The sequence below is a fragment of the Oncorhynchus clarkii genome, chromosome 17 (genome assembly GCF_045791955.1).
Source record: "Oncorhynchus clarkii lewisi isolate Uvic-CL-2024 chromosome 17, UVic_Ocla_1.0, whole genome shotgun sequence".
Lineage (NCBI taxonomy): Eukaryota > Metazoa > Chordata > Actinopteri > Salmoniformes > Salmonidae > Oncorhynchus > Oncorhynchus clarkii.
This window is the reverse complement of record NC_092163.1, coordinates 7,800,351-7,815,350: the sequence shown is the minus strand read 5'-3', so window position 1 is coordinate 7,815,350 and position 15,000 is coordinate 7,800,351. Positions and strand designations below refer to the sequence as shown.

The 15,000-nt window shown below is 45.4% G+C and overlaps 1 protein-coding gene across 1 annotated transcript in view; it reads right to left on the bottom strand.

Annotated features, from left to right (window-relative positions):
* Positions 1 to 15,000, bottom strand: part of LOC139370463 (protein tweety homolog 3-like) — a 49,437-nt gene that overhangs the window by 26,429 nt on the left and 8,008 nt on the right. The window contains exon 2 of the mRNA XM_071109958.1: positions 950 to 1,149. Within this exon, the coding sequence (XP_070966059.1) occupies positions 950 to 1,149 (200 nt within the window). The remainder of the gene's footprint in view (positions 1 to 949; positions 1,150 to 15,000) is intronic.

Genomic DNA, 15,000 nt, shown 5'->3' with positions numbered 1-15,000 from the left:
TCTCCCAGGTCCCCCAGTTCCCCCAGTACTCCCAGTTCCCCCAGTTCCCCCAGGTCCCCCAGTTCTCCCAGTTCTCCCAGTTCTCCATGGTAGAACTATGTCCTTATAGAGGATACTATATAATGTCATCATAGAGCTGATCTACAACAGACTGGTAGAACTATGTCCTTATAGAGGATACTATATAATGTCATCATAGAGCTGATCTACAACAGACTGGTAGAACTATGTCCTTATAGAGGATACTATATAATGTCATCATAGAGCTGATCTACAACAGACTGGTAGAACTATGTCCTTATAGAGGATACTATATAATGTCATCATAGAGCTGATCTACAACAGACTGGTAGAACTATGTCCTTATAGAGGATACTATATAATGTCATCATAGAGCTGATCTACAACAGACTGGTAGAACTATGTCCTTATAGAGGATACTATATAATGTCATCATAGAGCTGATCTTCAACAGACTGGTAGAACTATGTCCTTATAGAGGATACTATATAATGTCATCATAGAGCTGATCTACAACAGACTGGTAGAACTATGTCCTTATAGAGGATACTATATAATGTCATCATAGAGCTGATCTACAACAGACTGGTAGAACTATGTCCTTATAGAGGATACTATATAATGTCATCATAGAGCTGATCTTCAACAGACTGGTAGAACTATGTCCTTATAGAGGATACTATATAATGTCATCATAGAGCTGATCTACAACAGACTGGTAGAACTATGTCCTTATAGAGGATACTATATAATGTCATCATAGAGCTGATCTACAACAGACTGGTAGAACATGTGTCTGTGTGTGTATCCGTGTAGCCCTACGTGTGTGTGTGTGTGTGTCTGTGTGTGTGTGTGTGTGTCTGTGTGTGTGTGTGTGTGTGTGTGCGCGTGTGCGTGTGTGTGTGCGTGTGTGTGTGTTACCACTAACCTGCAGACGAGCGTGGCGATGATGACACACCAGGCTGTACAACAGCAGTCAGGGTTGGGGGGCTGGTGTGTGTGTGAGTGAGAACGTGTGTCGTCATGGGTCTTGCGTCGTCGGCAGCACAGCCAGAAAGAGTAGAAGAGGAGGAAGAGGAGGTCCAGAGCCAGACACACCAACGCTATTCCGCCTAGCAACAGCACCGACTGGGGAGAGAGAGAGAGAGACAGACAGGATATGACATCACAAGTCAGTAATCCCATTTTGGCCCTGTACAGAAACAAGCCTTTCCAACTGGACACAAACTGGTTGAATCTACGTTGCTTTCACGTCATTTCAACAACAACAACAACAACAACCCACCACAATAACAACAACCCACCACAACAACAACAACCCACCACAACAACAACAACCCACCACAACAACAACCCACCACAACAACAACAACAACAACCACCACCACCACCCCCACCAGTCTCAAATGTGATGACGTTGAATTAACGTGGAAAACTGATTAACAGAAAGACATCAACATAATGGAATCTGGGGAATGTTTGTCTTTTCTTTCCGCTTTCGCCTTTTTAAACCTTTAAATCAACTGACTTTAGGATCAAACAGAGTGTTGAATCCACGTTAAATCAACTGACTCTAGGTTCAAACACAGTGTTGAATCCACGTTAAATCAACTGACTCTAGGTTCAAACACAGTGTTGAATCCACGTTAAATCAACTGACTCTAGGTTCAAACACAGTGTTGAATCCACGTTAGAGGACGAGTCAATCTAATGTTAAATCTAATGTAGACGTTGAACTGACGTCCGCACGCCCGGCGGGCTGCTCGCTTTTCTGGGGGCCATTTTGACAGAAACACAAGAGGCGGGGGAAATGGAGGAAAGAGGATATGATGTCACAATGAGGGTTGTAAGGTACAGGAAGAGAAGAGGAAGTTGATTGTAAATTAACACAAAGCGGCCTCAAGTGAACACCCCCCCCCCCCATCACTAACTCCTACAGTAGGATCTCGTGTAGAGCTGAACTTTATAGATGCAGATGTCAGATCTTCATTTGGTTGCAGATCATTTTCCTGTTGAAATTCAAATGAGCCTGGTGATTTAGATGCGTTCACTGCAAACCCTGCAGCTCTCCTTCTCTCCATGCAGGGGCAGTCGAGTCAATGAGGCAGGTATCAAAATCATCCTCCCTCTCACCCAAAATCATCCTCCCTCTCACCCAAAATCATCCTCCCTCTCACCCAAAATCATCCTCCCGCTCACCCAAAATCATCCTCCCTCTCGCCCAAAATCATCCTCCCTCTCACCCAAAATCATCCTCCCTCTCACCCAAAATCATCCTCCCGCTCACCCAAAATCATCCTCCCTCGCTCCCAAAATCATCCTCCCTCTCACCCCAAATCATCCTCCTCTCACCCAAAATCATCCTCCCTCTCACCCAAAATCATCCTCCTCTCACCCAAAATCATCCTCCCTCTCACCCAAAATCATCCTCCCTCTCACCCAAAATCATCCTCGACATACAAGTATCAAGTGTATTCCTACAGTAGGCGCCACCTAAACTATAGTCTACTGTAGTCTATCAAAACTAATCCACCTAAACTATAGTCTACTATAGACTATTAAAACTAATCCATCTAAACTATAGTCTACTATAGACTATTAAAACTAATCCACCTAAACTATAGTCTACTGTAGTCTATCAAAACTAATCCACCTAAACTATAGTCTACTGTAGTCTATCAAAACTAATCCACCTAAACTACAGTCTACTGTAGACTATCAAAACTAATCCACCTAAACTATAGTCTACTGTAGTCTATCAAAACTAATCCACCTAAACTATAGTCTACTGTAGTCTATCAAAACTAATCCACTTAAACTATAGTCTACTATAGTCTATCAAAACTAATCCACCTAAACTATCAAAACGAATCCACCTAAACTATAGTCTACTGCAGTCTATCAAAACTAATCCACCTAAACTATCAAAACTAATCCACCTAAACTATAGTCTACTGCAGTCTATCAAAACTAATCCACCTAAACTATCAAAACTAATCCACCTAAACTATAGTCTACTGTAGTCTATCAAAACTAATCCACCTAAACTATAGTCTACTGTAGTCTATCAAAACTAATCCACCTAAACTATAGTCTACTGCAGTCTATCAAAACTAATCCACCTAAACTATCAAAACTAATCCACCTAAACTATAGTCTATTATAGTCTATCAAAACTAATCCACCTAAACTATAGTCTACTGTAGTCTATCAAAACTAATCCACCTAAACTATAGTCTACTATAGTCTATCAAAACTAATCCACCTAAACTATAGTCTACTGTAGTCTATCAAAACTAATCCACCTAAACTAACAAAACCAATCCACCTAAACTAGTTTACTGTAGTCTATCAAAACTAATCCACCTCAACTATCAAAACTAATCCACCTAAACTATAGTCTACTGTAGAGTATTAAAACTAATCCACCTAAACTATCAAAACTAATCCACCTAAACTATAGTCTACTGTAGTCTATCAAAACTAATCCACCTAAACTATAGTCTACTGTAGTCTATCAAAACTAATCCACCTAAACTATAGTCTACTGTAGACTATCAAAACTAATCCACCTAAACTATAGTCTACTGTAGTCTATCAAAACTAATCCACCTAAACTATCAAAACTAATCCACCTAAACTATAGTCTACTGTAGAGTATTAAAACTAATCCACCTAAACTATAGTCTACTGTAGTCTATCAAAACTAATCCACCTAAACTATCAAAACTAATCCACCTCAACTATAGTCTACTGTAGTCTATCAAAACTAATCCACCTAAACTATAGTCTACTGTAGTCTATCAAAACTAATCCACCTCAACTATAGTCTACTGCAGTCTATCAAAACTAATCCACCTAAACTATAGTCTACTGTAGAGTATTAAAACTAATCCACCTCAACTATAGTCTACTGTAGACTATCAAAACTAATCCACCTAAACTATAGTCTACTGCAGTCTATCAAAACTAATCCACCTAAACTATAGTCTACTGTAGTCTATCAAAACTAATCCACCTAAACTATCAAAACTAATCCACCTAAACTATAGTCTACTATAGTCTATCAAAACTAATCCACCTAAACTATAGTCTACTGCAGTCTATCAAAACTAATCCACCTAAACTATAGTCTACTGTAGTCTATCAAAACGAATCCACCTAAACTATAGTCTACTATAGACTATCAAAACTAATCCAGATGTAAAGATGGCATTGAGACTAGTGAGGTAGAGAAACACAGCTCATGATTTTTCACATCTACATTATATATATATTATTGAAAAGAGGACATCTGAAGGTTTCTAGTTAACCTAAGGTTCTGAATCAACTGTCAAAATGTAATTTAATCGTGGCCTGGGGTGGTGAGAGAGAGAAAGAGAGAGAGAGAGAAAGAGAGAGAGAGAGAGAAAGAGAGGAAGAGAGAGAGAGAGAGAGAAAGAGAGAGAGAGAAAGAGAGAGAGAGAGGAAGAGAGAGAGAGAAAGAGAGAGAGAGAGAGAAAGTGAGCGAAAGAGAGAAAGAGAGAGAGAGAGAGAGAGAGAGAGAGAAAGAGAGAGAGAGAAAGAGAGAGCGAGGGGTGTTTGTCTGACTCAAAAAAACAGAGAAAGAGAGATGTTTGTCTGACTCAAAAAAACAGAGAAAGAGAGAACCAGATGAGGGAGAGCAGGAGGGGGATGGGAGAATGATGCATGTCTGGCAGAAGATGAAAGGAAAGAGAGAAAGAAAGAAGGGAGGGGCCGCCAAAGGTTTGAACTATGAGTAGCTTGTTGACGAAGTATGTGACATAACATTATATATGGTGTATGGTCTTTATCTGTGACATGATATAACACACAGCTGGATATGTCTGCTCTGAAAGCTCCCCTTCCTCCAGGATACACATGGAACAGCATTCTGCTCCGGAACACACCCGGGACAATGTCTGTAGGTTCCGGAATAGTGGACAGGAATTCTGCAGCTGCTGACAACAATCTAAGACAAGTTCCAAAGGAATTGTGATGCGGGCGAAGAGATACCATCTTCACACAACAGCCCCAGGTGGCTGAGTTCTGGGATTATCAAGGTAGAACAGAAAACCAGCAGTACTTCGGACCCGCCACGGGTAAGGTTTCAATACCCCGGCTTTACACCGTGTACAGCTAGCGACTAGCGTAGCTACAGTGACCCCATTAGGTCACTACACCAGGTCATTTGGATTAGCTGGACATGACGACATAAACAAATGAACAATGTCACCATCTCAACAAAACGTATAGAAATGGGACACTTCTGCTCTTGAATGTTACCTCGACAGGAAGCATTCTTGTGGAATGCGAAACAACACATTTTCTCTGCTTCCATCGATGTCGGTGTCCAGAGCCTAGTTCAATGACATCCAGAGACGGAGAGAGATAGAACCAGAGACTCTGTCATGGTACTTATCCGAACAGTAGGGCTGCCATGGTACTTATCCGAACAGTAGGGCTGCCATGGTACTTATCCGAACAGTAGGGCTGCCATGGTACTTATCCGAACAGTAGGGCTGCCATGGTACTTATCCGAACAGTAGGGCTGCCATGGTACTTATCCGAACAGTAGGGCTGCCATGGTACTTATCCGAACAGTAGGGCTGCCATGGTACTTATCCGAACAGTAGGGCTGCCATGGTACTTATCCGAACAGTAGGGCTGCCATGGTACTTATCCGAACAGTAGGGCTGCCATGGTACTTATCCGAACAGTAGGGCTGCCATGGTACTTATCCGAACAGTAGAGCTGCCATGGTACTTATCCGAACAGTAGAGCTGCCATGGTACTTATCCGAACAGTAGGGCTGCCATGGTACTTATCCGAACAGTAGGGCTGTTAACTCCGGTGTCCTCGCTATCTTTCCAACCTGGCCCTCATGCCATCATGGCCAGCCAATCATCCCTTGCTTTCAATTGGCTCATTCGTCCCCTCTCCTCTTCCCCAGGTTGTTGCTGTAAATGAGAATGTGACCCAGTCAAATGAGTCAACTCATTTGACCAAGTCAAATAAGGGTCAATAAATAAAATGTCGACTTTGGGTACGAAAAAAAAAACTCTGATCCAACTCCGCCTCTTCCTCACTTTTCAAACAGAAATGGGGTGTGCCTTTCGGTGGTTCATCAATGTGTCATTCTGGTCATGAGCGCCGCGACCGACATAGCTAGTTCATCAGCTAAGGTAGCCTCTGTAGTTAACCACTGTAGCTAACCACTGATGCTAACCACTGTAGCTAACCACTGTAGCTAACCACTGTAGCTAACCAGTAGCTAACCACTTTAGCTAACCAGTAGCTAACCACTGTAGCTAACCACTGTAGCTAACCAGTAGCTAACCACTGTAGCTAACCAGTAGCTAACCACTGTAGCTAACCACTGTAGCTAACCACTGTAGCTAACCAGTAGCTAACCACTGATGCTAACCACTGTAGCTAACCACTGTAGCTAACCACTGTAGCTAACCACTGTAGCTAACCACTGATGCTAACCTCTGTAGCTAACCACTGTAGCTAACCACTGTAGCTAACCACTGTAGCTAACCACTGTAGCTAACCAGTAGCTAACCAGTAGCTAACCACTGATGCTAACCTCTGTAGCTAACCAGTAGCTAACCACTGATGCTAACCTCTGTAGCTAACCAGTAGCTAACCACTGATGCTAACCACTGTAGCTAACCAGTAGCTCCTCTAGTATGTGTTGACGCCATTTCACAGGATCTCATTTAGGACGGAAGCTTTAGGGAACGGTAAGAAACGGCACCTCAGTAGCCAAATATCTTCTTCATCCATCTATCTTGTGTTTGTAAAGCATTACATGACCTGGTAGGATGGTGCATCGATCAGTTATACCGTTTAAAGCCCACATTGTTGCCCAAAGTCGACTTTTAATAAATACTACCATGGGAACAGAGGAGACAGTACTACCCTACAGAACAGACAGTCACTGATGTGACACCAGAGTGCGACAGAAGATAAATTTAATTATTATTGTTAAATGGACCACAAGGATCGATTCCAAACCCACAGCCCAGGTCCCTTTCCCCTGGCTATACTGTAGCAGTGTATAGTGTCCATTCCATCCTGTTAGGTCAATTAGGGTTAAATTCCAAACCCACAGCCCAGGTCCCTTTCCCCTGGCTATACTGTAGCAGTGTATAGTGTCCATTCCATCCTGTTAGGTCAATTAGGGTTCAATTCCAAACCCACAGCCCAGGTCCCTTTCCCCTGGCTATACTGTAGCAGTGTATAGTGTCCATTCCATCCTGTTAGGTCAATTAGGGTTCAATTCCAAACCCACAGCCCAGGTCCCTTTCCCCTGGCTATACTGTAGCAGTGTATAGTGTCCATTCCATCCTGTTAGGTCAATACAAGGTTCAATTCCAACCCCAGCATAATATAATAATATACAGCGCCTTCCGAAAGTATTCAGACCCCTTGACTTTTTCCACATTTTGTTACATTACAGCCGTATCTAAAATGGATTTAAAAAACTAAATATATATATATATATATATATATATATATATATATATATATATATATATATATATATTCTCAGCAATATACACACAATGCCCCATAAAGACAAAGCAAAAACATGTTTTTAGAAATGTTTGCAAATTTATGAAAAATAAAAAACAGAAATACATTATTTTTTACATAAGTATTCAGACCCTTTGCTATGAGACTCGAAATTGAGCTCTGGTGCATCCTGTTTCCATTGATCATCCTTGAGATGTTTCTACAACTTGCTTGTGATAATTCAATTGATTGGACATGATTTGGAAAGGCATACACCTGTCTATATAAGGTCCCAGAGTTGACAGTGAATGTCAGAGCAAAAACCAGGTCATGAGGTCAAAGGAACTGTCAGTAAAGCTTTTTTTCAGCGACAGGGACTGGGAGACTAATCAGGATCGAGGCAAAGATGAACGGAGCAGGGTAGAGAGAGATCCTTTTTTTTTTAATTATCACACTTTTTCTCCCCGATTTCGTCATATCCAATTACAATCTTGTCTCATCGCTGCAACTCCCCAACGGGTTTGGGAGAGGCGAAGGTCGAGTCATGTCCTCTGAAACATGACCTGCCAAACCTCGCTCCTTAACGCCGGCCCACTGCACCCGGGCACCAGCTGCACCAATGTGTCGGAGGAAACACTGTTCAATTGACTACTGAAGTCAGCCTGCATGTGCCCGGCCTGCCACAAGGAGTCGCTAGAGCGCGATGAGCTAAGTAAAAAAGTAAATTGGCCAAAACCTGACAATTGTGCGTCACCCTATGAGACTCCCGGTCACGGCCGGTTCTGACACAGCCTGAGATCGAACCCGGGTTTGTAGTGACGCATCAAGCACTGCGATGCAGTACCTTAGACCACTGCGCCACTCAGGAGGCGTACAGAGAGATCCTTAATGAAAACCTCAAGACCTCAGAATGGGGTGAAGGTTCAACTTCCAACAGGACAACGACCCCGAGCACATAGCCAAGACAACACAGAGGTGGCTTTGGGACAAGTCTCTGAATGTCCTTGAGTGGCCCGACCAGAGCCCGGACTTGAACCCGATCAAACCTCTCTGGAGAGACCTGAAAATAGCTGTGCAGCAACGGTCCCCATCCAACCTGACAGAGCTTGAGAAGATCTGCAGAGAAGAATGGGAGAAACTCCCCAAATACAGGTGTGCCAAGCTTTTTGCTTTGTCATTATGGGGTATGGTGAGGGATTGATGAGGGGGAAAAAACGATTTAATCCATTTTAGAATAAGGCTTTAACGCAACAAAATGTGTAAAAAGTCAAGGGGTCTGAATACTTTCTGAAGGCTCTGTATGTCTTATAGGAGGCAATTTTATCCAAGCGACTTAGAGAGTCATGCTTGGACACAGAATCACAACATGCATCGATTCCACATACTAATAGTATCCTTTCGGGTGAGTGAGGGTAGAGTGAAGGGAGAGAAAAGGGGATTTGGGACTGAGCCTAGGTGTGTAGAGAGTGGCTATTGGAGGGGGGGCTGGTAGGGGTGACAGTGAGAGAGAGAAGGGGATTTGGGACTGAGCCTAGGTGTGTAGAGAGTGGCTATTGGAGGGGGGGCTGGTAGGGGTGACAGTGGGAGAGAGAAGGGGATTTGGGACTGAGCCTAGGTGTGTAGAGAGTGGCTATTGGAGGGGGGGCTGGTAGGGGTGACAGTGGGAGAGAGAAGGGGGTTTTGGGACTGAGCCTAGGTGTGTATTGGAGGGGGGGATGCATTTCTATTGGAATATAGAAAACCCTTAATATTTTATTAGAGAGAGAGAGACACCCACAAAGAGCTAGAGGGTGTGACATAGGTAGTGCACAGATCTGGGACCAGTTGTAAGGTCTTGGTGTCTGGTATCTATCTGAGACCAGTTGTAAGGTCTTGGTGTCTGGTATCTATCTGGGACCAGTTGTAAGGTCTTGGTGTCTGGTATCTATCTGGGACCAGTTGTAAGGTCTTGGTGTCTGGTATCTATCTGGGACCAGTTGTAAGGTCTTGGTGTCTGGTATCTATCTGGGACCAGTTGTAAGGTCTTGGTGTCTGGTATCTATCTGGGACCAGTTGCAAGGTCTTGGTGTCTGGTATCTATCTGGGACCAGTTGTAAGGTCTTGGTGTCTGGTATCTATCTGGGTTCTGAGGTACCCGGATGTATCCGGTTTCCAGAGGAACCGGAAAGACCGCCCGTGACTTCCTCTTTCGGACACTTCATCTGAACTCCTCCTCTTCCTCCTCCTCCTCCTCCTCCACATTTCCTGAATCGGTTCAACAGTGCAGAAGAGAACCTCCAGCGACATGTTGTTTACCTCGTCAGGACCAGAGAGAGAAGCGCTGCTCAGTATCAGCTGTGATGTCTGATACTGTCTAACTGGAGTTAAAAAACTGTCATCCTAACTCACTGAGAGGATTACACAGAGATCAATTAGCTACTGCTCTCTCTCTCTGTGTGTGTGTGTGTGTGTGTGTGTGTGTGTGTGTGTGTGTGTGTGTGTGTGTGTGTGTGTGTGTGTGTCTGTGTGTGTGTGTGTGTGTGTGTGTGTGTGTGTGGTATATCAATTAGTGGTTTAAAGGAGGCGAGGTACGATGGGGGAGGGGAGAGATAGACACCAAAGAACACAGACCTACTTTCCGCCTGGCAGAGAGTGTGTGTGTGTGTGTGTGTCCCGACAGGATAGATCAGATCTCCTCCACTGATCTGACCCTGTTGTACAGAGAGAGGTCAGGACAGACCGCCTACTATCTCTCCAATGACAGTGGATTCCCAAGTTAAACCTTGGCACCACCTCACTGTGGTTCTGGCTCTGCCTAATGCCAGAGTCATAGAGGTATGTAGAGGGAGGGATACTGTGGTCTGGCTCTGCCTAATGCCAGAGTCATAGAGGTAGGTAGAGGGAGGGAGGGATCACTGTGGTTCTGGCTCTGCCTAATGCCAGAGTCATAGAGGTAGGTAGAGGGAGGGATCACTGTGGTCTGGTTCTGCCTAATGCCAGAGTCATAGAGGTATGTAGAGGGAGGGATCACTGTGGTCTGGCTATGCCTAATGCCAGAGTCATAGAGGTAGGTAGAGGGAGGGATCACTGTGGTTCTGGCTCTGCCTAATGCTAGAGTCATAGAGGTAGGTAGAGGGAGGGATCACTGTGGTTCTGGCTCTGCCTAATGCTAGAGTCATAGAGGTATGTAGATGGATGGATCACTGTGGCTCTGCCTAATGCCAGAGTCATAGAGGTAGGTAGAGGGAGGGATACTGTGGTCTGGCTCTGCCTAATGCCAGAGTCATAGAGGTAGGTAGAGGGAGGGAGGGATCACTGTGGTCTGGCTCTGCCTAATGCCAGAGTCATAGAGGTAGGTAGAGGGAGGGATCACTGTGGTCTGGTTCTGCCTAATGCCAGAGTCATAGAGGTGGGTAGAGGGAGGGATCACTGTGGTTCTGGCTCTGCCTAATGCCAGAGTCATAGAGGTATGTAGAGGGAGGTATCACTGTGGCTCTGCCTAATGCCAGAGTCATAGAGGTAGGTAGAGGGAGGGATACTGTGGTCTGGCTCTGCCTAATGCCAGAGTCATAGAGGTAGGTAGAGGGAGGGAGGGATCACTGTGGTCTGGCTCTGCCTAATGCCAGAGTCATAGAGGTAGGTAGAGGGAGGGATCACTGTGGTCTGGTTCTGCCTAATGCCAGAGTCATAGAGGTATGTAGAGGGAGGGATCACTGTGGTCTGGCTATGCCTAATGCTAGAGTCATAGAGGTATGTAGAGGGAGGGATGTGGTTCTGGCTATGCCTAATGCTAGAGTCATAGAGGTATGTAGAGGGAGGGAGGGATCACTGTGGTCTGGTTCTGCCTAATGCCAGAGTCATAGAGGTATGTAGAGGGAGGGATGTGGTTCTGGTTCTACCTAATGCTAGAGTCATAGAGGTATGTAGAGGGAGGGATCACTGTGGCTCTGCCTAATGCCTTTAGACCAGTGTTTCTTGATACTAGTCCTGGGGATACTAGTCCTGGGGATACTAGTCCTGGGGATACTAGTCCTGGGGATCCTAGTCCTGGGGATACTAGTCCTGGGGATCCTAGTCCTGGGGATACTAGTCCTGGGGATCCTAGTCCTGGGGATCCTAGTCCTGGGGATCCTAGTCCTGGGGATACTAATCCTGGGGAAACTAGTCCTGGGGATACTAGTCCTGGGGATACTAGTCCTGGGGATACCAGTGTTTCTTGATAATAGTCCTGGGAATACTAGTCCTGGGGATCCTAGTCCTGGGGATCCTAGTCCTGGGGATACTAGTCCTGGGGATACTAGTCCTGGGGATACTAGTCCTGGGGATGCTAGTCCTGGGGATACTAGTCCTGTGGATACTAGTCCTGGGGATACTAGTCCTGGGGATCCTAGTCCTGGGGATCCTAGTCCTGGGGATACTAATCCTGGGGATCCTAGTCTTGAGGATACTAGTCCTGGGGATCCTAGTCCTGGGGATCCTAGTCCTGGGGATACTAGTCCTGTGGATACTAGTCCTGGGGATACTAGTCCTGGGGATACTAGTCCTGGGGATACTAGAAGTACATTATTGTTTTTTCCATATCACTACATGTATGATTCCACTAATCAAAGGTTTATTGATGAGTTGATTAGTGGAATCAGGTGTTAAGTGCTTGGGAAGAGTTGATTAGTGGAATCAGGTGTTACGTGCTATGTAAAACCTTAACATGTGCAGATTGTGCCCCCCTCAGGACCAGCATTAAGACAATCACTGCTTCAGAATGTTCACCTTCACATTAGAACTACATGACTGTTTCCTATTGGTCGGAATGTCGGAGTCAATCCTGTGGCCGTCCTTCAGGAGTTGTGACAGGTTTCAGGAGTCTCCCTGTGTGTGTCTGTCTTTCCCATCATGCACACAGGCGTATAGCTGTAGTCATGTCTCCTCTGTAATGCTCAACAGCTGTTCCACTGCTGTTCTTTTAGCTGACTCTGTGTTTCCCCCCCTACGCACACACACACACACACACACACACACACACACACACACACACACACACACACACACAGAGCCATCTGTGTTTCCCCCCCTCCACACACACACACACACACACACACAGAGCCCTCTGTGTTTCCCCCCCTCCACACACACACACACACACACACACACACACACACACACACACACACACACACACACACACACACACACACACACACACACACACACACACACACACACACACACACGTGTCCACTGCCTTAAAGAACCCTGAGATTACAGCTCTTTAAGAGTATTCCGTTGTTCCCACAGAATTCCAACAGTCAGCGTTCCGGACCCAGCCGTTGTCGAGGAGTAGACCAGCGCTGTGGATACAGAGCAGTTGGACAACACATGCACGCGCGGGTGTGTTTAGTGTCCCTGTTTTTAAGCTTCTCTCTTCGACCGCATACTAATCATCTGGTGGTCAATCACATCACAGAGAAACACAGAGGGCTCAGTGTGTGTGTGTGTGTGTGTGTGTGTGTGTGTGTGTGTGTGTGTGTGTGTGTGTGTGTGTGTGTGTGTGTGTGTGTGTGTGTGTGTGTGTGTGTCAGCTGGAGAGAGAAGCATGAAAGCCTCTCAGACAAGATAGACTGGGCCATCTAAAGCTGAGCGAAAGAGAGCGAGAGAGAGAGCCTTCTTTCACTACAGACAACACCCCTCCCTTCTTCCCTCTCTCAGTTCCCTCTCTCCCTCCATCTCTCTCCGTTCACCATCTCCCTCTGAGCGTCTATACCCCCCCCCCCCTCCCAACAGTGACCTCATACTGAATAGCCCCCCTATACATACAAACAGATGTAGGGCCCTATAAAATCAGTCTAATCTTTTTTTGCCTGATTCCGTTTAGTTTTTCCACGTTTTCATTCTCAAAATCACACATTTTATAGAGAAAAATAACCAACCCGGATGTTGTAAGTCCACAACAGGAAACCCATGGGTCACGTTAGAGCTCACACATCTGTATAGTTTTATGTTGAAAGTCAACAGTGTTTTCTTTGCTTCGACAGAGCGATCAGAACAACTATAGTTTTCCTTCACAGAAAAGAGCTTCATTTTCATCAGATGACAACAGAAGTGCTGGTAACCACACAAGTAAATGAGTTTAAAATTAAAAAAAGGTCAAGGTCTTTTCTAGAAGGAAAAAAAACGATGCATAGTTCTAATGTTTATTATAGAAAGAATGGAGCCAGCTACATTTCCTAATCATTTGCCTGAAGTCGATCTTGCATTTTACCAGAGACAAGTAGACTACAGTAACACTGAGAAAAGTAGACCACAGTAACACTGAGAAAAGTAGACCACAGTAACACTGAGAAAAGTAGACCACAGTAACACTGAGACAAGTAGACCACAGTAACACTGAGAAAAGTAGACCACAGTAACACTGAGACAAGTAGACCACAGTAACACTGAGAAAAGTAGACCACAGTAACACTGAGAAGTAGACCACAGTAACACTGAGAAGTAGACCATAGTAACACTGAGAAAAGTACCAGAGACAAGGAGCTGCACACCAGTCAGAGAGGAGAGACAAGGAGCTACACACCAGTCAGTGAGGAGAGACAAGGAGCTACACACCAGTCAGAGAGGAGAGACAAGGAGCTACACACCAGCCAGAGAGGAGAGACAAGGAGCTACACACCAGTCAGAGAGGAGAGACAAGGAGCTACACACCAGTCAGAGAGGAGAGACAAGGAGCTACACACCAGTCAGAGAGGAGAGACAAGGAGCTACACACCAGTCAGAGAGGAGAGACAAGGAGCTACACACCAGTCAGAGAGGAGAGACAAGAAGCTACACACCAGTCAGAGAGGAGAGACAAGGAGCTACACATCAGTCAGAGAGGAGAGACAAGGAGCTACACACCAGTCAGAGAGGAGAGACAAGGAGCTACACACCAGTCAGAGAGGAGAGACAAGGAGCTACACACCAGTCAGAGAGGAGAGACAAGGAGCTACACACCAGTCAGAGAGGAGAGACAAGGAGCTACACACCAGTCAGAGAGGAGAGACAAGGAGCTACACACCAGTCAGAGAGGAGAGACAAGGAGCTACACACCAGTCAGAGAGGAGAGACAAGGAGCTACACACCAGTCAGAGAGGAGAGACAAGGAGCTACACACCAGTCAGAGAGGAGAGACAAGGAGCTACACACCAGTCAGAGAGGAGAGACAAGGAGCTACACACCAGCCAGAGAGGAGAGACAAGGAGCTGCACACCAGTCAGAGAGGAGAGACAAGGAGCTACACACCAGTCAGAGAGGAGAGACAAGGAGCTACACACCAGTCAGAGAGGGGAGACAAGGAGCTACACACCAGTCAGAGAGGAGAGACAAGGAGCTACACACCAGTCAGAGAGGAGAGACAAGGAGCTACACACCAGTCAGAGAGGAGAGACAAGGAGCTACACACCAGTCAGAGAGGAGAGACAAGGAGCTACACACCAGCCAGAGAGG